General features: G+C 37.3%; 1 protein-coding gene across 3 annotated transcripts; it reads left to right on the plus strand.

The window, feature by feature from the left end:
- Nucleotides 1-517: 517 nt before the first annotated feature.
- On the plus strand, nucleotides 518-27,149 carry UBE2V2 (ubiquitin conjugating enzyme E2 V2). 3 transcript variants are annotated; one of them, XM_085573802.1, is made up of 5 exons: nucleotides 518-559; nucleotides 14,440-14,562; nucleotides 17,056-17,201; nucleotides 20,575-20,700; nucleotides 26,284-27,149. In XM_085573802.1, exons 2-5 carry the CDS (start codon nucleotides 14,553-14,555, stop codon nucleotides 26,428-26,430), a joined length of 429 nt encoding a protein of 142 aa, XP_085429928.1. In that variant the 5' UTR covers nucleotides 518-559; nucleotides 14,440-14,552; the 3' UTR covers nucleotides 26,431-27,149. The 3 variants fall into 3 exon arrangements, with proteins under 3 accessions (XP_085429928.1, XP_085429926.1, XP_021392250.1); XM_085573800.1 differs by lacking the exon at nucleotides 14,440-14,562 and having other exon boundaries at nucleotides 518-4,773; XM_021536575.4 differs by lacking the exon at nucleotides 14,440-14,562.

The raw sequence follows: 27,149 nt of genomic DNA on the forward strand, positions 1-27,149 counted from the left end.
AGCCTTTGAAACTGTCACATCATTCTGAGAGCTACTTCTAATTAGCAGCTCTTTGATATAATTGTTCTGGCATTTCTGTGGCTTTAAAATTTGTATCCATATTCTTTCCTTTTCTGCCTTTGGCACTTTGGCATTTTTTTTTTCCCCTTCTTCTTCTTCTGAATCTAAGTGTCGTGTTTGAAGCCGAGCTGAAAAACCAAAAAATTCAAGTGAAGCTTCACTGCTGCATGCCGACTTCCTATTACTGGAGGTCGGGGTGCAGGCTGGGCGGGGGTGGCAGGGTAGGGATGCAGCCATGGGAATTTTCTTCCCAGGTGTAATAGCTCGCGCGGGATCAGACGTAGCGCTGCCCGGAGAGAGCGGCGTGCGGACCGGGGCTGGGAGAAGGACACGGAGGGCGGGAGCGGGCTGTGAGGGGAGCAGAGGCAGGCCGGCTCCCGGCCCGGGATGCGCCCGTCCTTCCGGCGGGAAGTGACGGCGCCGCTCCGAGGGAAGTGACGCGCGTGGCGTGCGGGCCGAGCGGTGCGGGGGGGCTCGGACAAGATGGCCGGATCCACAGGTCTGTGAGCGGGGCTCGGTGGGCCCGGAGAGCCGCGCGCCGCGCTCCTGCTGGGGAGGCGCCCCGCAGGGCCGGGGCGGGTCTCCTTTCTCCGGGATGGGGCGGGGGGGCGAGCTCTGTCCCACGGGAGAGACGCGAGTGGGGAGGAGTTGTCTTCTGACAGGGGGGAAAGGGAAGGTGCAGGGGCGCCGGGACAGGTTATCACAGAATGCCAGGCTCAGTTGGGTTGGAAGAGACCTCCGAGATCACCGAGTCTAGCCCATGACCGAGCACCACCTTGTCAGGCAGACCGCAGCGCCGAGTGCCACGTCCAGGATTTCTGGAAGCACCTCCAGGGACGGCGACTCCACCGCCTCCCTGGGCAGCCCCTTCCAATGTCTAAGGAGAGGAAATTCCTCGTAATTCAATCATGCCCCATCTCTTCCGTCCGTGGGGCAGCGAATCCTTGTAAGAGCCCGGCCTGAGGATGGGTGATGGGAGACAGGGCTCCGAGTGCCGGGGAGGGGAGAATTAACCTGCCAAGAGGCAGCGATGGATGGAGAGACGCTGGTGTGCCTGAGGAAGGGAGCGGGGAGATGTTGTTAGCCTGGTAAAAATGCTGCAGGAAAGCAAGATTTGTACTGAAGATTTGTCCCAGTATACCACTGGGTGGACGTGGATGATGTGGTACAGTGTTATCTAAATACAAGGATTGTCCCCTTTTTATTTGGGAGAGAAGGGCTTAGGCCTGAGTTTTGTTCTGGGACAAAGGTACTTTACTTTGGTGGTGCCTGTAGCATAGTGGGAAGGAGGAGTGGAGCTCTCTTCCCTGTGACATCCATTGGAGCCAAAGGGTCTCTCTCATAGGCAAATTTAAGGGCAAAGAGCTGCCAGTCATCCCAGAAAGCCAGTCTCAGAACCCAGCACACCATGTGCGGAGCACTGGTGTGGCAGAATGTTGCGGAAAGTGGTGGCAAAGAAAGGGACAAGAATATTGCTTCAAGTGCTAAATGTAGAAGCACGATTAGACTGTTTCAGTTTCATTTAATGAGAGGCTTGAAATACAAAAAGACCTTTCCTTCAGTGCTAAAACCTGAAGTCTTCAGGGGCTCATTTCCTCTTCTCTCATCCCTGGGGCTTTGTAAGTGGGATTAAGATGGACTTCAGGATAGGGGAATGAATTGACTTCAGCAGCTAGTCTAGGGTAGATGTTGGCTACTAATTTATTTCTGCTGCCAATCCATTGCATCATTGGAGAATGGGGACTATAGCAAAACATAAGAAACATGTATATGTTTAAACTGGTCTTGGTACCTTGCTGTTGATTGTGTGAGAAGAGCTTGGGCTGGTTTTGAGGTTTTTTTTTTAGGGGAAGGAGAATCATCTTCAGTTGGTAATACATTTGGGGATGTGGAATTTGATAAAGTTGCAACAAACTGGGTTGTGAAGTAGCATTTGCAACTATGTGGAAGAGCAGTTCAAAAAGATGGCTATTGGCTATGGTAAACTGAGCTAGAATGGATATATTTAGAGAAACCCAAATATTTGCTCATCTGGGAATTACTGCATTTTATTTTGTTTGGATTCTTTTTTGCTTTTTTCCCTGTTGTCTAAATTTAACAGGGTTTTATTACTGAGCAACATTGAAAGACTTCAGCTTATGTCTAGGCTGTCACTGGAGATTTCCTGTAATACACTAGGAAGCAAAGTTGTTTTAGGTCATGCATTGAGTACTGGCATTTGGCATTCAACCTGGCTAGTGCAGAATATCAGTTATTAAAAATTTTTGTAGTGAAGAAAGCTATTTTCTTCCTACTTCAATCCTATAAGAATAAATATTTTTTGTCTGAACTTCGATGGCTTCACTGCCATAAGTGTTCTTTGCAGTCTTACAAGATTTATTTTAAAGTCTCTTATATACAGTTATTCAGGAGGGTTGTTTTTGACTCAGAAATACAGCCACACTTAAAGTTCATAAAAAGCAGGAGATTTGGAAACTCCCAATACATGTGACTGCTCCAAACAATGTAAAGGGCCAGTACTGCATGTACGTCTTGTTGAAGAAATTAAATTAAACTAATTTGTTGTAGTAAAATGCAGCAAGCAGGCTGAATCATCAACAAAACTGCTAGGAAAATTAGTCAGAGCTTCTAAAACAACATATTCTTGTGGAGAAAATACTGTGACTTTTTTTTGGTACACACATGGGGAGTTTTGCTTTATACTTTCCACATAGTATGCAGAAATTCAGACTTCACCCAGAACTGCTCTTGCCAGGAAGCTGTGTTAGAATCATTTGTGAAGGAGGGAAGGGAATGATTTGCTATAGATTTAGCTTTGTTATAGACTTAAGATTTAAATCTACCTAGCTCTATGACTTTTATCTGCTCTTGCTATAAAGTTCAACTTCATAATTATTTATTTAAAAAAAGAGTTTTGATTGCATGAAGTCCAGGAATGAAATTCTAACCCCAAGGAAGTTAACAGCAAAACTTTAACTAATGTCAACTGTCTTACTTTTATCCCAGAAATTCCTTTCCTGGGCTTGCTCATTTTGTGAGCAATCATGTAACAAATTATGTGCATTTAACAGCAGAGAATTTAGTTTGAAAATAGGTGTTTTTTAATGTGTGCCAAAGAAATTGTATATATCAGTGTTACATTGCTGTTCAATAAGTATCTTACCTGCTTTCTAAAATCACCTGTAGTGAGTAGGTTTTGCATGTAGATACTCCATGTGCTAGAAATGGATATTTGTGAGCTGTAGCTTGATCTGATATTGCAACTCCTGCTTGAAACTTGATCTAGGTTATTTGCGTGGGTACTGCTGGAGGTCTGGGGTTAAACAAGTCTGTTTTCTAGAGAAGAGAGCAGCTATAATAATCATCCAGTTTCATATTGCTTAGCTGGAGATTTATTCTGTTGATCTGTTTGAAAATACATAGTAGAAGATGTAAATAAACACAGTTTCAAATTAAAAGAAATAATTTACTAAGGCATACCATTTAAACATCTCTTGTGTATCTTGAGAAGAAGAAGCAGATAAAAACCATCATTATAAGGAGTTAATTTCTACATTTTGACGATTTGGGTTTCACTTAATATTACCTTATATATAAGGTTATACACACACACACACACACATATGTGTGTGTGTGTGTGATAGATAGATAATGTGAATGTTCCCTAAAGGCACTGATGGTGTCACTAGGTGGTTACAATTATGTGGGAAAATACAAGAATTAAGGCCGCAGTGTCAAATATGGTGCTATAACTGTGGGCTGCTAATGCTTTTGCCCCTTTCCTCTTCAAGTGAGAGCTTCAGTAGGATGGGGGAGGGTTTATAGAGTTTATAGAGCTGAATTAATGAAAATACCCCTTGGTTTGCTGAAACAGTGTGCTCAGGGAAGAAAAATTGACTGATCTACAGTCAAAATTATATGAGAGTCCTGATTTACTTCTAGTATGTAGTCTTGAGCAACCTTTTGTGGAAGTGTGTTTGAAAGTATGTGGCTAGATTCCTGTGAAATATTTTTTTCTGTAAAATCCATATTTTTAATTTCCAGTTATTCTACTCTATAAAGATGAAACAGCTTCATTGTGTAACCTAATTTGCCTGTGCAAAAATGCCCTTCCCTGTGATTTTATAGATGATTGATTCTGTGAGTAGAAATGGCACATGCACATCAGTGACTTATTTTCATAACTTTGTTTTTTACTTCTATTTGCAAACACTTGGTGGAGGCAGTTCTAAGTGTGCATGACTACAGCAGTAAGGAAGCTGGGATTAGAAGCGAGGTGGCCTTGAGTGTGTTCTAGACTCCCTGAGCTGTGAAGCAAGGACTGAGTGTGCCATTCCTTATGGTTGGGGCTTTTGTTGTTGGTGGTGGTTTTGGTTTATTTTGCTTTGAAAGTTGTTTTTTTTTTTTCTTCCTCTCTTAAAATCCACAATTGCAAGGTACTCTACAATGTGAGTATTTTGCAGTACTTTCTCTTAAATGCATTGAACCTCTTTTCTTCTTCACTCCAAATCAAGCTAATGTCTCTCTGTTCTGTGTTTAATAGGGTAAAGATTTATACCCTGTGTGTGGGACACCTAGATATTAAAAGCCATTCGGAGGAGTAATAAGGGGATATATTCATAAGTGGGATGTAGAAGCAGCGATGTAAAGACCACTTTTTCCATTAGGAGATGGGATATAATTTAAACTTCATGTCTAGAAAACTCTGCACAGGTAGATGTCTCTTTCTTCTGACCTGTTGAATGTTAATTTCCTTTCTTTTTTTCTCCTTGTCAAGTTGTCTGTTTTCTATCCACTGTGTTTTACCTTGAAGAATGTATTACTCCCTCCTAATTTCTCTTTTATGTCACCACCACATTGTTCATTTATCCAGAATGGGTCCAAGAAGTCAGTTTTAAGAGCTTTTTAGAATTTTAGAGTCCTCAAAGTTTGTTCTGTGGGTTTACAGTGTTAGCTGTGTAAACACAGACTTCTTGAAGCTGCAAATAATCAAACTAAACAAAATAAGTAAAATATTGTGTTGCATGAGGCAGCAAGTACTCTGTGTAGAGCATTTTTCCATCCTGTCCTATGCACTAGGAATTGCAATTGTGACTGTTCTGCCTATTTAAGAACATCTGACAAACCACAAATAATTTCATCTGGGTTCAGAAAAGTTGAGATTACAAATTACTTTTAAACTATATATAGACCATCAATTCTTTCCAACTTTGGGGCATATATAGGCAAGATACTCTGTTTCTTCTCAGAGCTTTGTTTGTATCATTTTCCTGTCTTTGTTCCTGGTATTTTATAACTCTGAATTTAAATACAAGCCGACTTACATCTTTCTGTCACAATAGCTGTGTAACAGTCTTCCCGCAGCAAAGCAACTTACCTCTGCAATAAAGAAGTGGCCTACTTTGTAATCTTCTATTTGTTTAAGAGCTTGTTGGAAATTCAGGATGTTATCAGACATAGTATTGAAGCCCATTATCTAAACTGTTCTGTACAATCCTGGAAAATTTTAGCTTGGATAGAGGTAGAACACAGAGTTTCAGGAAGATATGCCTTTCATCATTTGGAGGCAGATGGTCCATACTATAAACCTAAGCATGCATGAGAAGGCTTCTCATGTAAGAATTAGATTTCCAAGTCTTATGAGTAGTTGGTGGAATTGAATTACATCTGTATTTATTAGTATTGTATTTTTCCAGAGGCAGTGTTAAATACATGCTGTGAAACTGTTCAGCCTCTTTTTTGTTAACAGACCTTTCCTCTCTCTGTCCCTACTCTTTTCATCTACTGTTATCTCTTCTATCTATTATCTTGTAGTATAATCTGCTATTTTAGTATATCTATTAACTCTTTTTATCTACACTGTAGCTCATATTTCATCTTGACTGAAACTTAAAGTTCTAATCAGCTTCAACTTACTCCTGTTAGGTTTTGTTGCCTTGTTGTCTCAGTTATCCTTTGGGAACCTCAGCACAGACCTTGGAAAGACGGGAAAGTGTTCAAAGTAGCCTTGATTTAAGTATTTGGAAGGGTTTTCATATATGCTGTCCTGTCCAAAGAATGTTTTTCTTTGTATTTGTCATTTGGAATACACTAATGGCATATAATTCAAACAATATTTTGAATTGAATCAGTGCAGAAACTTATGACTTGTGAAGCTGTCAGACTGATTCTGAATAACATGAGCTTCTGGTTTACAGCCTTTTCAAAAATGTGTGATGATTTAAGTCTGTGACTCTAAACCATTTCTAGTTAGCATTTTGGAAGGAGTGTAATCTTCAACACTGAGAACTTCAGAGCTCTACAATCTTTATTTCAGAAGGATGAGACGCTAGATTTTAAAAATAGTCAGAAAAAATATAGATTCAGTATGATCTTTTTAAAAATTCTTGTGTTAAACATGTTTAATAGCATAAAGAAAAAAAATCACCTTCCTCCATTGTATTTGTGACTGTTCATATACTGGATAGTTAAGTATGTTTGCAATTTGCCTGAGTAAATCAAAACATTTTGCCCAATACATATAAAAGGAGTGTCCTTTATTCAGTATATTTGCAGTAAAATGTCCAGTTTTATTCATATAATTTAGAACTTTTCCAGAGAAGGAATTACAAGTTTTCTTTCTTCTCACTGAAATTGAATGTGTGATCATGTAAATATTAAATAATTTGAACTTTTGAGTACCCCAGCATATAGAAGATAGCAGGCTGAATTATGACTCTCCAAAATAATGTAGGAAAACAATTTAATGGCAGTTCTTTTTACTAAATACGTGGTGATTGGTGCATGTGCTGATTATATCCATAAGTGTATGTTTACAGGTATAACTGAAAGAATAACATGATTTGTTTGACACAGATAAGGGATCATTATATTTTGAACTGTGGAGAGGTGCTGAGTCATGTTGAAAAGGACCTTCATGCAAATGTTAGAACAACTGTTTGCTAATCAATGACTTGTAACCCATTTAAGACAGCTTTACAGCTTTGCTGGACTAAATCCTTGATGCTACTCCTGTTATCTGGGTCACACATTGTATTCTTAACTTTTAAAGCAGACCTTGGGAATGCTGTTTCGTGATTAACTATTGGACTCTGATGGGTTCCTGCTGTAGTCTCCTGCCCTCCTGTCCCTTTATCTGGGGAAAAAAAAAAGTTTCTGTATCACTGTAATTTAAAAGGTAACTTAAGCAGTATGTGTTTCAAATTATTTTTTCTCTCTGCCAACACAAAGTCAGGTTTAAAATGAAAGTTTCAAAATTGAGCCATTTTAACTTCCATTCATTTTTTTCTGCTGTTATTTTGATTAGTGCTTTTAATAACGGGGTAATCACTAAACAAGTTTGGGGTTAATTTTTGACTTGTGAGGGTAGAAATTGGAAAGATTTCCTGGTAAAATCTTGATTCCTTAGACTGTTAAATCAGTTAATATTACTGCTGATTTTTGAAGTGACAGATACCTTTTCTAACTCCTGTTTGCTGGCTTCCTGCCTTACATTGTTTTGTACAAAATTGGAATAGTAATTCTCAATTTGCTAAGCATCACAATGTGTCACTTTTCATTATCTATCATTTCATACACTAAAACATATGGGAAGGTGGTTGAATTATTTAATATCTCACGTGTTTCATTCAGTGACTCCCAATAGAATTAAGTTTTAAACCTGTAGTCAGCTTTGTGCATTTCCACCCTTCACCAAACAGACTGGATGCCAATTGATGAGTTATTTAGTGACTTAACTGTTTAGTACCTGTATGGTTTTTCTTATGGTGTGAGGCATCACTGATCATGCAGTGTCTGAGTTAACAGTGGCCTTGTTTATAGCAAAAAAAGTGCACTTAGGTATAATATGGACTGATAAAAAAATGCCACGAATATTGGTGCAAAATGTAGAATTACCTTTAGGCAATTTACACCAGTTTTCTTTTGGGACTGCAGTCCAGTTTAGTGGGTTTGATGCTATAGTTTTCTGTTGCTGCAGTAACTTTTAAAAAAAAGTTTGTTTGGATGAGGTATTTTAATTACTTAAAAAACAGTGGGAATTTCTGAAGGTTGCAGGTTTTTTCCCTTTTTTTTTCCCCCTCTGTTTTTGCCAAGAGTTTGCTTATGCCTTCTCTGTTATGTAGTCTTAACAACATTTGTACCTGTAGTGAAGCAAGCTTCTTCATTAGTGTAATTTTTATGAGCACCATTAGTCATTCCATGCCAGCAGCAGTACTCAAGATGGTCATGTTTGCATGAAAGTGTCAAGACAGAGTGATGTTGTTGCATCCTTGCTACAAAAGCTCAGCTCAGCTGGAGTTGCTCTCAGTTCTAGATTCTGTGTATGCACATATCCAGTCTTGACTACTCTGTGCTTCTTCTCACTTATGTTCATATGATGTCTCTTGCTCTTATTTACTGTTGTGCCTTGTGCAACTTTAGGACGTGTAGGATATTGTTGTTCCATAACAAATCAAGGGAGTGGAGAGGCCACTTGGAAGTTGGGCTGCAGGAATTGCAGAATGGAGGTTTTCTGTGAGGCATGAACCTCGGTAAGGAGAGATGGTGGGGAATGGGAAAAACTTGATGGAATTTTTGAGAGATTGGCTCCTCCAAGGCTGCTGGTTAGAGGTTGGAGTAGCTCTGATGAATGTGGTAGTTAATGGCAGCTGTACCTTCATCTGCTGCTCCTCTGATAAAGGTGCATAAGGGGAAAGGATTGGCAGTGGGGAGCAGGGAAAGAGGGGAGAGAGGAGTGGCTGTGGGCATGATTAGAAGTGAATAAAAACTGAACAGATATGATGTGTTTTCCTGGAGGATACTGACAATCATAGAAAGAGTCATGTCCATAAGGCTGCCTTCAGTAAATAATCCAGTGTATTATGGAACAGAATCGGTAGAAATCAAAGTTACTAGAAGGAGTTAACTCAATTCCTTCTGGTTACTCAGGAGGCAAGATAAAAGAAGGGAAGACTTAGGTGATGCCTTGGTAATGTAGCTATTTGTTTTGCTAGTATTTTCTCACATTTTAAAACATAATTTATAAAACCTCAAATTGTACAAACTTTTCCTGAAGAAGTTTTGTATTTAGAATGTACATTCTGCTGGAGAACTCAAGTTTGAGGTCTTGTCATTCTTAGTGTGAAACCATCAGCAACTGAAACATATTGAATAAATTGTTGTTGCTTTTGCAGTTTTGATATGCTGAGATCTCTTACTCCAGCATGAAGATTTGTGGTTTAAACAATTTTTACATGTTTGTAAATCAGGTATGTGTCTGCTAATCCAGCTACTAATGGCTAGCTGTCTAGAAATTAATTTCTTCTTACCTCAATGAAACTAAAGCTAGCACTGAAAATAATTTTCAATTATTATTACTAGTAGATAGTTTATAGTGTCTTAATGTTATGAGTATACAGATGAAATGGAAAGGCAGGTGAAAAAAAACCTGCTTCTATAAATCTGTGTTGTCTTTATAGTTTTGTTTTTGGTTTTTTTTTTTTAACTAGTGTTTGTGCCCTGCCCTAAATAAATAATCTCTATACCTGTCCAGCATTTTTCCCCTCCACCAAAATCTGAATGCTGAGTTGCAGTAAATGACCGAAACTTCTGCTGTATAAACAGTTTCTCGTTAGCTGCCTTTTTAATATAAGCCATATTTAGAATGTTTATGGCTGTGGCTGGGCTCAAATATAAATGAAATTCTTAGTAAAGTTATTCTCATGCAGACTAATTTAAGTTCTGGACTGTGCCTATTAAGATACTAGCAAATGTAGGATTTCACTTAGGTGAAATAAATAGGAAATTTTCACCAATATAATTCTGAAAACAAGTATGGCTGCACTTAGCTTTAACCAAAAATTAGGATTTAAGATACAGGGTTATAGCTTTCACACTGCTGTGGCTCTTTATTGCCTCATGCTGGGAAATGTTTCTCAGCAACTGACATTTCCTTATATGAAAAAAACAAAACCCAAAACCTGATGAAATGCATAGCTTAGCTTCAGTGTGGTTCCTAGAATTGCATGTCTTCTTTGAAGTCTTCCAACCTGTGTGCTTTCAACATATTTAATTTCAAATACTATAAAAAGAAAAGAGTTTTACCAGTTATAGGACTCCTACATAGTGTTTTATATAAATATATCCATGTATATATTTTTTTTTTAGTTCTGCAAGGAAGTGCAATAACCTATTTAGTTCTTACCACTTCATACCTGTTCAGTATTGTAGGAAAACTGGCTCTGCATTACAGTGAGCATTGAACACAGTGAATAAATGGCCATTTGCTCTATTTGCTCTATAGTATTCATTGATGCACATCTGCTTACTTGAGTTGTGGAGTCTTGCCTTCTACTTGTGTCTTATTCTTCAAATTATTTGTCTTGTTTCTTTCCTTTGGGATGAATAATTTCTTTCTATGTGGAAATGCATTTTCATCTGATTTTCTTCTTGAACTTATATTCCTAGAAAATTTCCACAGGTAAGCGTAGTTAGATCTGCAAAATCCTTAAGACTGACCTAAACTGGTGTTGCTTACAGCTCTGTGAGGTGCAGACTTGATTAGTACCTTATTCATCATCCTGATCAATGTGCATGGGCCACCTATTGCTGCTAAATGCCTTAGTTTCACCATTTAAGTTAACATAGTATAGAACTTTCCTGGTTTAAACTCAAAACTGTTAATGCAGAATATTCTGTTGCTCAAATTTCATTGCTTTGGGACATACTTGCTGGAGGAAAATAGAGTGAAATAGCATAGAGTAAATGTAGTTTTATGAATATGATTGATATAAAGATTTAGGAATTGAATTTTCCTGAAATATGTTGAAACTTTCCTAGAAAGCTGTTGGAAATGTCAGTTTACCTTGAATAAGAATCATGTTGTCTTGGTTATTTGAAACAATGATTTTACTATGTCTGTAGTAGCATACTTGATTTTAAAACAAGAGCAATAAGAGTAACAGAGTCCATTATTGAATTGCTGCATTCCACTACTAATGCCAGCAATGGAGTTCTATTGTAGACAAACCTGTCATGTCCAACTTGGTTGTTGTACTAAGTAGGGAAGTTACTAGAAATATTTCAGGGTTTTGGAGCCTGGTTACTGTGATCAATCTCAGATAACTGCAACATCATTAGGGTACACCTGGCAATAGTTCCTGAAAGTAGGGCTTTTCTTGTGTGTATTTTCAGACTATTTACTAGGCTAAAGAGTATGTGATGTGAGCAGGGTAACTGGCAAACGAGAATACACATCAAGTTTACAAAAAAAAAAAAACAAACCCTTTTTTTCAGAGGGATATCTTCTGCAGCCAGAACAGAATATATATTTCATATGCCCTCACTCACTCTCTCTCTCTCTCTCTCTCTCTCTCTCTCTCTCTCTCTCTCTCTCTCTCTCTCTCTATCTCTATCTCTATCTCTTTCTCTCTCTCTCTCTCCTTAATTTTTGTTTGTTTTGTTCTTAATGTATTGGCATTTCAGGGCCTATTTAAGTCTTTGGCTGTTTTATGTTCTTTTTGTGGGTGTGTGGACTGTTCTTAGTACAGCATTTCAGGTTTCTACTTCATTTTCTCCAGAGCAAGATGAATTGCTCAGAGACTGAAAGGAACAAGTTGTTTTTGCTGTTTGTATTTGTATCTTTTTTCTTCCTCTCCCTGCCCCAGGAGAAATTGTTTTATGGCTTGAAATTTGCAAGACTGACGTCCTTCCCCCCCTTTCCCTGTCCTTAGGAAATGCTTACTTTGCTGCAAGCCTGAAGCTGATAAATGGGGTTTGAGAGGTTTTTCTCTTTGTTACCAAGCTGAACATATCTTTCCGTTTCTGTTTTGCTGGAAGTCACTGGGCAAGAGCTAACTCAAAAATTCAAAATTGTTCATACTACAGATTCCCTGATGTAGCTATCTCAATCAGGAAGAATAGCATCCCTGACAGTATCTGGGTGTGTTAATGTAGGATTTTTTTATATAACTTTTTATTTGGATTTGTTTGTAGAGCTGTCTTTTGGAGTGTTGGCAGTATGGGGTGTGCTGGTTTAACTATGATAAAATGGTCCTCGTACTGATGTAACTTTCAGGAGTGATTGAAGTCAAGAACTGAGGGAGATTTTAAGAGAAACCGAATGTTGGTATGGATATTGTTATGGACAATTATTCTAAAAAACATAGTTTTGGATACAACAGAAAACTTGACACTTTGGGCTCTGAGTCAATCTCTTAAAAATTTGGATTATGGTTTGCTTTTGTAACCTGCGGGGACAAGAGCAGAGTGTGGGTTATCCTACTCTTGCCTGTTAACACAGCAGAGAATCATTTGATGTGCGAGGAGCTTGGACTGCCAACTCTATTTGCAGGAGTGTGTCCATATGAATTGTTTAAAAATGTGATTTATTGTATCCAGTGATGTCAGTAAAATCTGACATAAGTGCAATTGTGTGTTCTGTCTTGATGCTGCTGATTAAATCACTGAATCACTGAGTGATCTGACATTATCAACTGTGGAACTCTGTCTAGCAAGAACAGGTCCATACAGGCAATTCTCATTTGCTACTCTAGTGAAAGATGGTGCTACTGATGGACACTGAAGATTCCTTTTCTTTTTATTTTGATTTTTTTTTCCCAGGTTATTCAGGTTCTGGATCAAAGCATAGCTATAAGTTTTTTCCTGATTCATCCTTTGTGGTAGTGTGTTTTTTATTTCTATTAACTTGGTGATTTAGAATGTAATGTCTGAAATAGCTCCATATATTGAAAGTAGGCCCTTGTGCTTAAATTATGGGCTTTGTTTACTGAGTCTTCTTTCATTCTCTTCTAATTTCAGAGTATTAAGTTCACCGATAATTTCACAGATTTCTGTAGTCCATTTTCATGATTCAATTTTTAAATTAAAATCTATTGGTATGTGTAAGGATGAATGATTTTTTTTTAGTTTGTTTAAGTGGATATATTTAGTTCAACTTGTTTCTCACTTGTTTGTGAGAATTTGGTAGAAGTTGTTTGGCAGTTCCTGTGACAGTTTTTGGGCAGGGGTGTCAGGAGGCTATTTGTCAGTAAAATCCACAGTGAGGTGGTCTTTGCAAATAAAGTGAAGAGAGGTTGGGTGAGGACTGTTGCTTTTGCTTTTTGTTTTCTTAATCTGATCTAAATAATCTATGTTTTCACATACAGAGCCTTAGTCCATCATTGCAAAGAGCTGTGCTGGATGCAGTGTTGTACTGAGCTGTAAATCACAGCCTGCTGAGGGGAATTTACCATGCCTATGGCTTTGACCATGTTAAAATCGACAGCTTTAATACCCTTCACTTGGAGTGTGAGGTTTTAGCTGTGGAGTGTCTGTTACAGAGGGTAAAACCAACCTGTCTGAAGCTGCTTAGTGGTCCCATGAGCAAGTGGCATTGGGGAGAACACCTGAGGTCTGGTAGTCAGCTGAAGAATGGTGCTGGTTTCTGTAATTTCATACTGCTAATGAGCTGAATATGAGAAGAGAAAAATGTTTCATTGTCCAAATTCTGTAAATGAAATAACAATTCTTACTCAAATTCAGTCAGGAATATTTCAAAGTTTTTAGCAAATATTTGATGAATTGCTTTGTCTGGATTATAGATAACACTGCAAGTTATATATGCACTATTAACATGCAGTTTAGAGTGTACCTTCTGAAATACATGAAATAGAGAGAAGAAGAATATTTTTACTTTCTATTTATACTAGGAGAAAACTTAATTTCAAAAAAATCCAGATCATCCTTGACTGCATTTCTAGACAGAAGTTCTTGTTTTTTACTGGGAAGACAGCACAATCTTGTATGTGTGTTCCATTCTTCAAGCTAGGTAAATTTGTTTTGTGTAAAGGTTATAGCATGATCAAAGCAAGCATGTAGAGTGCAATAGTGTGCACAAAGACAGAAGTGGATTCTCAAAACAGTATTTAATTCAATTTAATTTTACTAGAAGTTTCTAAGTGTATAATTATAAAGAATAGTAAGGGGTTGTGTTTTGTTAGGTTGTTTGGTTGTTTGTTTTTTTTTTTTAATCCATTGTGTTAATTTTTAAGTTATTATGTTTCACTTGTCAGAAATCTAGCAATAATAATTTTCTGTGAAAACATTCAGTAATTACTTCAATAAAGTTTGAAGTATTGATCATTATTCATATATACCAGGGACACAGAAGCAGTTTAGTGGTTTTGTGGGGGACAGTTTTATTGCTATTGACAGGGTTTTGTGTGCATGTGTATTGAGTTTTTTGTTGGGGTTATCATGTATGGTTTTTTTTAATACAAGGTATTTTTGCTCTTATTTTTAACTTCAGAACAGTGTTTTGCTACTCTAGTTCTAGCAGTGATAAGAATATTAGTGTGGGGAGCCTGGCTGTTGCTCTCAGATGTTTTTGTCTCTTTTCAGAGCAGATCTAAATTATTTTCTGGAGATGTTCTGGAAGTTTCCCAAGTCCTTCACTGCTCCCCTTGGGCAGTTATGGGAACCAGTGAGCACAAATATATGATGGAAAAAATGTGATGAACGCAGGTCAGTTCATCATAAGGGGTTGTTATTTTCTAGTAAGTGTCATCTACAGTTTAATGTGTTGAGTACAATTTTATGATACAGCTGAGTCAGTGCAGTGGCTTCTTGTCACAAAAAGCTCCTTTATCCTCACATCCATGGTTTTGCAAAGGAAGGCACTGAAAGCCACAGCAGTCAGCTCTGGTATTTGTTGTTCTTTTTTCCTGAGTCAATTCACTTGATTAACTGGTTGGATTTGATTTTTGCCTGAAGGAAAAACAGCTTTTTTGCTAAATTAGTGTGACAATTTGGCTAATAGAGGAGCCTGGTTAGTGCAAGAGCAACAGAATTCTGGGAGAAGGCATAGAACATCAGGACAGTGAGCAGTTGGGTCATCTAGGCTGTGCTGAAAGGTGATAACACATAAGAGAAATAAGCTTAAATCCTGTTTGGTACCATCTTTTATGTTCTTTTTAAAGAGCTAAACTGTGACTTAGAAGTTCTGCAATCAGAGCAGAGGTTCTGAGAAAAGGTGGATTTAAGCTACTCCACAAGCTTAAAGTAATGTGTGAATGCTAAAGTAGGGGTTTGTAGGTGGAGGTTGTTGCGTTTTTTTTATTTGAGATTGCACATACCAATCAGAATCTATTCAGTCACTGGTGCAAAGCAGAAGTTTATCATTCTGGTTTGGCAGACTGAGCTCCAGAACATGTATGAATGTAGAGTAAAAACTTTGTGGTTGAAGTGTGATTGTCATTCTCATCTGTAGTCGGAATTAGGTACGTAAATGTACACACTTAATGTTTATCACAAATCAGAATGGGACCAGGGGATGGGAAAATATGTTTCAGTGAAAGTTTTTAAAAGGTTGTATGTCAAAAAGGTGAGATGTGGTCTGCTTCTTTACTCTGCTGGTGCTTTCAGTATATGTACTGGCTGGGCTGGTTTGTTAAGCTATGAGAAGACTGGACAAAATGTATTATTTTCTGCTCAGTTAGCAAGCTGAAGTTGCTCAGTAAGGGCTCAGATGAGTGGCAATACCAAGGCAGGATGGAAGGTGAGACCATACATGAATGACTTAATTTCCTTCCACTGTCCTGATACTATACCCATAATGCTTTTCCCTGGGAATTTGGAGAACTTGGAGACAATAGTTTCTGTAATTTTTAGAAGCATCTCCCTAGTCTGTGTTACTAAAAAAAAAGGTTTTAAACACCGTTTAAGAGAAGTTATTGTTCTGCAAGATAAGCTATTTGAAGAGTTGCTAAAAGGTACATGTATCTATACGGTCCATATAGCTGCATCAATTATCTGACTAATAATATAGTATATTAAAACTCTTGGTTTCTTGCATAGAGACTGCTTGGAGCACAGACTAGAGTAATATAAAACCTGAAATCACAGCAATATGCAAACCTGGATAACTGATATACAAAATGGTTTTCTTTGACCTTCATCTTACTCAAACTTAATAATAACATTGTGTATACCCAGTCTTAATTTTTAGTTTTATGGAGCATGTGGATTCTTACAGTACAGGAAAGGATCTCTAGTGAAAATAATGGATAATACTATAGCTGTAAGAAGCTATAAGCAGCTATATCTAAGTGGAAGTTTTATGGTATTATAATATTGTTACTACATCATTGTGCATATTTTATTTGAAAATAAAAGCATTCCAGGATTGCATGTACAAGTGTTAATTACCTTTCTTCCCTCAGTGCTGAAGTACCATTTTAGCTTTGATGCTATAAAGCAAGTGAGCATCCAGTTGTTTAATATCTATCCATATCTGCCTTTTTTCATGAATAGCAATAAAAATCCTGTAATTATAATTTGGTGACTATTCGTTGGTGCTTTCTAAAGGCAGCTAATCTTTGTATTCTGTTGTGAATATGTCTTCATCTCTCTTTAACAATTTAATCAATTTAATTACTGTGCTTATTTTTTTCGTGCTTATTTTTTTTTCTCCTGGCAAGTGGCAGTACTAATCACTAGATTAGAAAAGACTTGATTTTCAGTTTGTTTTCAGATATCAATCTTTTGTTAAATTTTTTTAAAAAAACAAGTGAAATCAAGTGAAAATATTTCAGTCTTATAGTTGACATTTATTAGGATAATCTGTGTAAATGTTACATTCTTTAATTATGTTTTGGAGTAAATTTGTCATATTGATTTAATGTGGATTTTGGTTGATTAGAACTTGACGGACAATCAATAGATTTTGAAATGTCCTGGATCTAAACAGTATTGTGCTTGGGAAAGAGAAGCCATCTTAAACTAAACAGAGCTCTCCTATTTTCTGTTTTATGACTTGTAATGGTATTACTTGGTAGTAATTAACTTCCAGTGAAGCAGTTAGTTGCTTCCAAGCAATTGGAGTGCTAAATAAATCTGTGCAGGCAATATTTGGAAAATACATTGAGCAGTTGCCAGTGTGTAACATATAAAAGCAACAAAGTTGTTACCTTTTCCTTAATGTGAGCAGGATTGATTACATTATCCTATTTTCTCTAGTTAAAGTACCTCGTAATTTTCGCTTGTTGGAAGAACTTGAAGAAGGGCAGAAGGGAGTAGGTGATGGTACAGTAAGCTGGGGCCTTGAAGATGATGAAGATATGACACTCACCAGATGGACAGGAATGATTATTGGGCCACCAAGGGTAAGTGTGACAAAATAAAACATTTTTGTTAGGTTTTAGGCAATTCAAAATGCAGAAAAAAAAAGTTACTGTTCTACAATGGAAAGGAATAGTTCAAATTCAATGTATGAAATTGTAGAAATAGTGTATAGTTCCTGATTTTCTGGTATGTAAGTGCTTCAGGCTAGCCTCCCCTGTTTCTGCAGCTGTCTGTAAAAGCCAGTTGTGATTTGAGACATATTTTTATTTTACTGAGTTATGAGTGTATTCATTCTGTATTTCCACTGTTACTGAACATAAGTGTAGACTGAAAATCCAATAAACAAGTAACTCTTTCCCTATTTTGTCATATGTGCCTGATCATTTCAATGTTGTAGTAAACTGGCAATGTATTTTCAACTTCCACAAGATTTGTTGACCAGTCTTTCAGTATAAAAGTGTTAGAATTTCAGTTGAATCATACCTAAACACTAGCAGCTTCTAATTACCTGTAATCCTTCTGACCTTTGAAGTTCTGTAGAGCGTCATTTAGACTGACAAAACTTGCAAGAGAAGTAACCACCTCTTGTGTGTATCAGCCATATCAGATATGAGTGGACTTTACATGATTTACTGCACACTTTCTTCTAAGTTACAATATGATGCAAAAGACCAGTGTGTAACTGAGACCTTTAAATGAGTATTATCTAAGTAGCCCTAATTAGCACATCTTTCACTGTTAGAGTGAGAGCTATCTTGTGTGTCCCTTGGGAGAGACACATTCTATAAGCAGGGCTTATGGAATGAACTGTCCAAGACAGAGATCAGAGCTCTGCCTCAGTGAGAATGTCTTCCAAAGTAGCAGAGTTCCAGAGATAGATTCAGTGTAATTCCAGTTTCTTTCAGAAGTCCTCTGCCACTTGCAGTAGGCTGCTTTGAACACCGGAATGACCTTGCTGAGCTCCTAAGATTTGAGTGCAGCTGGGAGATGGCAGATTTAAAATATAATCATAATTTCTATATGCTTTGGATATTAGCTTCTGTGAAATCAGTGTTTGAGTCCATTTTGAAGAAAGTTTGTTGTCTAATGTGTTGGGATAAAAACCTGAGGATTTTGACCTAGCTGTCATAGGGTCTCCCTGGCTCAAAAAACCCTCCAGAACTGCCTGTGACTGCTTTCCTGTTCAACCTAAGGTAGACTACTACATGTCTTTGGAAAGAGATTATGATGTGTATAATACTATCCTTATAATACTATTATAGAAGGTCCCATGTATTTTTAAAAAATAATAAAAGCACTCAACCTAGCTTGGGATACACTTTTGCTCCTGGTCAATTTGTAGTTCTGTGAGTTTATTTTCTTTATGATAAAAAGTGCATGCAAATAATATATCTTGTGCCATTTCAGGGACATACAGCCTTGCAGATAGGATGACTTGCAGTATGTAGTGACTGTAGAAAGTGGAAGCCACCAGCTCCCAAACCAGTTACAGCACCTTGAGAAGAATTGCATATCTAGTTTCAGGGCATGTAGAAGATGAGTGTTTTTTGAAACTGGCTGCGTTAAGTAGATGGTACAATTAGGCAAAACATAGAGAAAGTTGCTAATATTGTCTATGTTCTTCTCATATGTGGCTTCTCTACAGGTGTGCAAAAAAATTTACTTATTAGGTTTTTTATAACTTCATTTGAAAGGTGACCCAACAGCAAAAGAGGAGGGTAAGATTTGTTTTGGATTAACGGAAACATTTTTCTGACTTCCAGAAAATGGGATTTTAGTTTTTTTGGGAAGCTGGCCAGGGATGCCTGGCTTGCAGTAAAACAATGACTTGATAAATTGAGCAAAATTGAGAAGCCATCTGGATAAGGGAATGAGAATGGGTGCTGTTCTTGGGATTTTCCAGAGTTGTGAGCAGAATTACATAGATTTTGGCCTATTTTCACTGTAACTGACAGCATCCCTCTCTGGGGAAGTCACTTGTTCTGGCTGAATGAATAATGAGAATTTTAGTTACTGTGTTTTCTTGCTGCAGTAGCAGCTATGCTACGTCTAGCAGGATAAGGTGACTTCTATCTGGCCTTTAGCTTTTAATCATAGAATCAGAATGTTAAGGGCTGGAAAGGACCTTAAAGATCCTTAAAATCATCCTTAAGATGTCCTAACATCCTGTGCCATGGGCAGTGACACCACCTGCTAGACCAGATTGCTCAAGAGCTCATCTAATCTGGCCTTAAGCACTGCCAGGGTTGAAGCCTCCACAGCTCCCTGGGCAACCTTATCCAGTGCCTAATTGCACTCACAGTAATAGGAAAGAATAATAGAAAACCTTCTGTTTTTCACTGCTTCTTTGGTACCTGCTTGCTGTTCAGTCTCTGTGTCTGCTCAAAAATTATGGTGCACAGTTAGGGTGCTTCAGTAGTACTGTTTTCACTCTGCATTTTAATTAACCACAGACTAGACTATTGTTTGATGCTTGGCTATGTCGTTGATACTTCTGCTTGGAGAGTGACAGCTGACTGATACAGAACCAGGTTAAAGATGCTACTTCTGGAATGCTGACAGGCATGTTACTGCTTTTTTGTTATTGTTGGCTCTTTCTGTTGTGCCAGTGCAAAGGCAGGTTTAGAAACGGAGTTCATCTTCCTTTTGGAGCACAGAGGCATGTGCATCACTGACCAGCAAAGCACTGATCCTTGGCATGGCCTCCTTGACAAGATAAAAAAAATAGAACCCTATCTAATTCTAATGTGCTTTCTCAAAGTATACTTGCACTTAGAATTATCTGTTCCCTGGTCACTTTGGAATGACATCAGCAAATTAGCAGTTACTTTACTGTCCAAGCTCATAAATCCTCCACTAAACCAAGTAACTCTCAGATGCAGAAATTTCAGATATTTTCTGTAGTGCTAACTACTTCCAGAATATGTTTTTTCTTTTGCAGTTTATATTTTATTTTTGTTTTGGTTGTATCTTGACTGTTGAGTTATTGGCTTTTCTGTCTTTCTCCATTTCCAATTTTTTTTTCACTGTTAGGTATTTCATTATAGGGGAAGGTGGTAATTTTCCTAAAGCTAATTGATTTATCTCAGTCCTGCACTGTGCCACTGTTGTTTTGAGGATGCAGTGGATAGAAAGGATGAGAGCAAATGTGAATTAAAACAGAATTGTATTAAAACTTGTGTATGGTGTAGTCAATAAGCAGTGTTATTTATGCATAATCATGAAATAATCAATATAGCCAAAACAGTGGAAATCAGTCAATAACCCAAGACCTTCAGTTGGTACACAATATTAACAAATTTATATTTATTTCGTATTTCATAATTGTTATTCCTCTTGCCTTTGTTCTGTTTTAAAAAAATCTTAATATTTAGCTTTCAGTAAAATGCATTAGTCTGTCTTTTTGCTTTCTAGACAAACTATGAAAACAGAATATACAGTCTGAAAGTAGAGTGTGGACCTAAATACCCAGAAGCACCTCCTACAGTTAGATTTGTAACTAAAATTAATATGAATGGAATAAATAATTCCAATGGAATGGTAAGTTGAAATGGTAAGATCAACCATGTTGTTAATTTACACTAAAAATATTTCTGTGAAAATCAGGTGAGGAATATGCATGTTGCATAGAGCTTTCTATTTAATTTTTATAATATAAATACAGATTTAAATTGAAATTTGATGGCGTACCAATTCAGATCTTTGTGGCTTTTTGTGGCTTACCAATGAGACTAGCATTATTTATAATATTGAGACAGTTGCTTCTTTTGAATGAAGATGAAGGTTTTAGTTTTGAACAGGAAAACAATAAGTGTTTAATCTGTGTATAGGTATTTCCCTCATAATACTCTTATAAAAGGGGATTAGTTTCGTACTGTAGCAGGAATATTACAGATTCTCTCTGATGTTTCCATGTATTAAAAATGGAGGTTATTCCTCATGATACACTCTGGATGTACTAACTCACCTGTAATGAACTGGTGTATTTATACTCTTGTTTCCTTTTTACTGGATTTATTAAAATCCAAGGTGATTCTGAACATAGGTCTTAAGACCTTTTGATGTAGCTGGTAATCACTTGCATTTTAAAGGTCAATTTGCAGAAGTTGCTTTCACTGAAAAGGGTGGGATTAGTTCACAGACAGGCTGTGGCAGCAGCTCAGGCAAGCTTGTTACTCTGTTACTCACCAGGTGCTTAAATACTTTGAGCAAGTGAGGTGCCCCTTTGCTCAGAGAGGAAGTGTGAGCTGCCTTGCATTTGCAGTGGTGTGTGCATATATGAGCAGGAAACACAATCCTGCTCACAAAACCCACATTTGTGGGTACATCAGAAAGCCCACATTTGTGGGTACATTTGTGTTTAGCAAATGCAAAGTAATTGGGTTAAGGTAATACCTAAATGTGCCTTAGCATCTTTGGTTTTTAAATAATTTCTAGGATTTAAAAGAAAGATGGACTTGCATTGTAGTTAACAGTACTGAACTGTGAAGCTCAACTGTCTCAATGACTGTAGCAGGGGAAGAGGTTCTTAGGGGATCTTTTCAGCTGTTGTAGGTTGTAGAGTAGTATTCTTGATGGTCATCCAAAGCTAGTGCACTAATGCTTCAGAAATAATCTAAAATTACTCTGAAAATACTTTTATGTAGCTAACAATCTTACTGTACCTGAAGATCCTGTTAAAATTGCCATCTGCAAATTGACTCATGCCTTTAATCACAACTGTGGCTTGTTGTCTAAGGGTGTGTGTTTATTGAGAAGCTGTGAGATGCAAAAGCTGCTTACAGTCTGTTTGGAAGATGATTTTCATAGCTCTTCCTAGTACCATAGGAACATGTGTTATTGTGATTCAGTGAAGAAGTATGCTCTCATGGCTTAATCTCTGCATACCTCAAGGTATAAGTATTGGTTTTCAGAAGCAGGACCTTGCACTAGCCGAGCCTGAAGGCTCATGTTTACTGAAGTCAGTAAGCTTGAGCTCCTGATTGGAAAAGTCTACACTCACTCAGCTTGCTGAAGAACAGGGTGACTACTATGACAGGAAATCTGCCTGGTCATTTAAAAAGCACTATTCAAATTTAGTCATTGCTACAGGAAAAATTTATTTTAATAAGTTAATAACCTTACATAAAACTATCATTATTTTTTTGCCCCAAAAGAAAAACTTGCATATCTTATGGAGGATTTGCTATGCAAATGCATAACTTTTTTAAAAAATTGATTTAAATATGAATAAATAGTATTTTTAATGAAAGGAATTTCCATAAATAATTAATTTAAAACACATTTATTATATAATTTTTAATGTGCCCATTGTCCCAGTGTCTTGCATTTTATCTTATTTTGTCTTTGTGGTTGTTAAAGGAAGTGTGAAACAAACAGTGGGGCATGTTCAGCATCCTGGAGCAGTTAATATTGCTGATAGTTCCTTCACATTTCTTCCAAGCTGTTCTCCCACTTTTGGTCATCATTCATTTAATAGATCATAAGTGGCTTGAATTCTTTGAATTAATGGCAGGGTTTCATCTGCAGATTTCCTCTATTGTCTGTGCATCTACAGGCACCCTGGCTTTTGACATGTGGTCAGCTTTTGGTCACATTGCTTATAGCTGTCAGGAAGAAGTTGTGACTAGCTGAAAAGAGACCTGAGACAAACAGCAGCTGAAATGGTTTTACCTTAGCAGATGATACTAAAAACATTTGTAATGTTAAGGTAGGCTTGTGTGCCAGTTAACATCTGTGGAAAAGTAGGGCCCACACTGGGAGTTTTAGAAAGTGAAAATTTCTATTGATTTAGAGTGTGAGTGGTGAAGGGGAAAGATGGGTAAGTGCAGTTACTAGGGATCTAAGAAAACTATTCTCACACTGCCCTGTGGACAATGGTTCTCCACTTTCTTGACTTAAAAATCCCTTTACACTTTGCATGAAAAGGGCATGTGTGTAATGAATTTATCAATAGTGACAGATGCAACTTTATTGACATTTGTTTGATTAATCTGTGAGACAGGAGTTTGTAAGTAACTTTTATACCAGCAGTATATCTTTAAAAAAAAAGTTTGTGGTTGTTTGTTTTTTTTCAATTTACCTATGGAGCTGCTGTATTTGCATACAGAATTAGGTTACCAAGGTCAGAAAAACTAGTCCAGGTACTTGTGTAGAGCTGCACAAAATGCTTTAATGAGCTAATGGCATCACTGTTGTAAAACTGTAGATTATTATTGGAGATAGATTATTATTATTATTATGGAGACTTATGTAACTCATATTGATAAAACACAGGTTACATTCTAATGTGCTGTTTGTTTTCCCATTTTCTTTTGAGGTTGTCTGATTTTTTCATCTGTGATTGTGCTCCTCAGCCTGATTTTGGCATCTGTCATAGTGCTCCTCAGCTGTTTATCTTGCAGGGCTTGCAATTACTTCTGTTCATTAAGATACCATTTACAGCTGGAAATACTTGTTTCCTTTTAAATCACTTGGGACTCTCAGCTGTAAATCTGTAAGCTGTCCAGTTACTGCTTTGACTATGTTTGCTGTAGACATTTGCTACTTGTTGAAGTTACTTGGAACATTATAAACACTGAATACATTGAATAATTGTGTAAAATAATTTCATTTATTTGCAACTATTTAGAAAAAAAAATATTTATTTTATATATTGCTTCTCTTGCTTTTTTTCAAGGTTTCACAGTGATGTATTCCCCAATAAAATAGTCTAAATAAAACAGAGTTTGCAGTTCGCAGTTTTATTAGCTTTTATGTGACCTTGAAATGTCTCCCTCTGTGTTCCAGGGTGTGCATTTGAATATTACCTAATGCTTTTGTTTGATTTGAACACAGTTTGTGTCACTCTCTTAAATGTCTTTAAATGTCTTATCATTGTTCTTCATAAAGTGAGTTTATTATGCACTAACTTGGAAATCAATTCTGCAAGACAGAAAACAGAACATGAGCCAAAATCTTTAGTGCTGCAAGATGTTATGAAAGAAGTTGGTGACTTGCAGAAAAGAGACTTGAGATAAACAAGCAACAAAAATGTCATGTTGCAGCAGTCTTTAGTCAGAAAACATTGATAGAAATGTTAAAGCAGGGTTTGCAGTCTGTGAGTTTTTTTTGTTGCAAATTCCCAGCAAAAAAGAAAAGCAAGAGAAGTTTACTCTTAAGTGATCAGCTCTCATGTTCCAGTCTTTGTAGAACTGCATTATTTGAGCAGCAGTGGTGACTGGCTGCTGTGTGCTGTAATTGAGGCAAACATCCAGACCTGAGGGAGCTGATAAAGGCAAAACTGAGGAGAAGCAAGGAGAAGGAAGATGGCATGAAAGCAGAATTTCCAGACTCAAGATAGGTGTTAATTTCTGTAGTCCCAGAACAACTTCCTTTCCAGCCTTTTGCCTCCTATCTACCATGTTAACACAACCCCCTTTAAAAAAGTAGTAACAGTACAGGAATTACAGTGGGGATTTCACCAGTGCAAATTTTCACAGCCTTTTTCTCTATTGACTCATACACTCATGTCTTTTAAACTGGCATGATGTTACTGCATAATTGAGCTTTTCTTTTGATGGTGTTTTTCTGTTTTCTCAAATGTTTCCAATAATTATTAAGTCATCTGACTGCCATTCATGCTGTAGCTTGATGAGACACTGTGGTTGGCAACTCTGCTGATTTTAAGGGATACCCAACTCTGAGCAGAACATTATGTGAAAAGAAATGCTTATAAGTGCTGAGCTGTAAATAAGGTCAAGGGTCCTGCTTAGGGACTTCTTTCCAAAATGGTGTTTTAAACTGGGTGGGTTCTGTCAGTTCAGTTCAGAAAATATTTCCCCATACATGGTTTACCTGAGCTAATAGGCAGTAGTACTGTTAAAGGAGCAAGAGAAGGAATCAAAGTTTCTTGAGATAGTATTGCTGCCTAAGCCAGTGTGTTGTTAAACCTTGGCCTCAGTTTCCTCCTACACAAAGGTTTAGTCTCATCTGGTGTTCTGAAAATAGCTTCACTTCAAATAAACTAGAAATAAAACATCTGTGTTAACATTCTTATTTCTGATTCCAGGTTTTTTTTTCTTTCAGCTTGCCCTAATTAAGATTGGATAAGAAAGTTCTTGATGTTTTATGCTGCCTAAATCATAAAACATTGGTTTCCAGCACTCTTGTAGCCATGTGGGTTGCAACTCTACCAAAGGAATCCAGTAGCATGCAATAGCCCTATTCCTGCCCCAGGGTACGCTTTGCAGTTGCACAGCTGTAGGCTTCTCTGTGCTCTTAAGTTCCTCCATGTAGGGGCTGGGACTTAACCTGCTGCCAAAACAATTCCCAGGATGACTTTCAATTGCTGACTTTCCTATGGAAACCTCCCCGTTATAATATAATTGTGTAAATTGTCCCACAGGTTTTATAAACGCATAGGAGAAGTCCCATGTCCTTTCCTTTCAGTTCAAATTTCACTTGGTAAGTGATGTACAGTAATCTTCATGGCTCCCTAAGATGACTTACTGTGAGAAGGATGCAAAGAACTAAGAAATGTCCAACCATTACAAATCAGTTATTTCAGTATTTGAAGACATTTCTTAGTACATGTAGTGCCTCTAGATGTATCAGAAGCACCGTGTAATATCTGTGTGAAAGAAATCACTAACAATACTTGTAGCAAAGGAATAATAAGGGAAGTGTTTCTTTAGAAAGGTATTCTGTGGATTCTTGTGTGCCAGATTCTTTTAAAGAACTGAGGAACACCCAGGGGCATATATTAGCATAGTGAAGGTGATTACTTGTTTCTTTTTTGGGGGCAATTTGAAAAAAACTATAAATTTTGCAAGCAGCTCCAGTTTTGCAGTGAACAGTTTGTTGATGTCCTCCTCCCATCCTCCTTTCCTTCACATTAATATAAGTAGCAGCACAGATGGAAGGGTCCACCTGCATGGACTTTATTGCAGAATCTGTATCTGTGTGTAAGTATATGACTGTGTAAGCATTTTCCTTAAAATATTTTAAGAACACAGGGGCTTTATGCCACAGAGAAGGTGTCAGGGACGCTTAGACCAGTTCTTAGAGCAACTGTTGATAACAGTTATTTATGTAGATATTTTGTGTTCAATCATAAATTAGATTTCTCTCTTCTTTTTCCAGGTGGATGCACGGAGCATACCAGTGTTAGCAAAATGGCAAAATTCATATAGCATTAAAGTTGTACTTCAAGAGCTAAGACGTCTAATGATGTCCAAAGAAAATATGAAGCTTCCACAACCTCCAGAGGGACAAACTTACAATAATTAATTTTAGCTGATTCTCAAACTTCTGTCTTAAAACAACAACCTTCTACTCATGTAATGTCTTGATTAAATCTCACAATGCAAACACCCACACATTAATGAATTTCAGCTGGTATACATGACCTGGACATTTGTAAGAATATATATAATATATGTATGCCCAATATGTTTTCAGGCACTATGGGAGAAAAAGGCAGCACAATTATTTTTTTTCTCTTACTGAGGCACTGTCATTTAAGCATAAGCCTGAAATAGCCTATAATTGGAATTCAGGTTTTACAAGATGAAAGCATGACAGAAAGTGTCAGATTGCTGTGGAATAATATATGTTACTGAAAATAATTTCTGGAGAAGGCAAAATATAAATGGCATGCTTTATCCATCTTGCTTAGTAAAAGAGCTGCAGTTAAATTTGTTTTAAGGTAGCAGGTACAGTGAATACCGTTGCTCATCTTGTTTAATTTTGCAAGGGTGTGGGTGCCGACTACTAGTAGTGTCACAAAGTATGTTCAGGATTGTTTTGATACCTGTATTTATAAAATGGGGGGATTAATTTCTGTTAAGCAGCTCCTGTGTTACATGTATTGGACATGGCAAATATTTGTTTACAGTCTTTGTTCTAATAAACCATGCATTTAAGTTTTAGTGAAACAAAGGAAATGTATGGATATGTGATTGAGATTAAAGTTAGTCTTAAAATGTAAATAAAATGTGGAAAGTGTC

The sequence above is a fragment of the Lonchura striata genome, chromosome 2, assembly GCF_050655825.1.
Source record: "Lonchura striata isolate lonStrDom1 chromosome 2, ASM5065582v1, whole genome shotgun sequence".
NCBI lineage: Eukaryota > Metazoa > Chordata > Aves > Passeriformes > Estrildidae > Lonchura > Lonchura striata.

Bases quoted from the DNA above. Each gene is read 5' to 3' on its own strand.
- UBE2V2 (XM_085573800.1), top strand. From the start codon at position 4,731: ATGGGATATAATTTAAACTTCATGTCTAGAAAACTCTGCACAG. The intron at 4,774-17,055 runs GTAGATGTCTCT...TATTTTCTCTAG, and splicing joins GTCTAGAAAACTCTGCACAG to TTAAAGTACCTCGTAATTTT. The intron at 17,202-20,574 runs GTAAGTGTGACA...TTTGCTTTCTAG, and splicing joins TGATTATTGGGCCACCAAGG to ACAAACTATGAAAACAGAAT.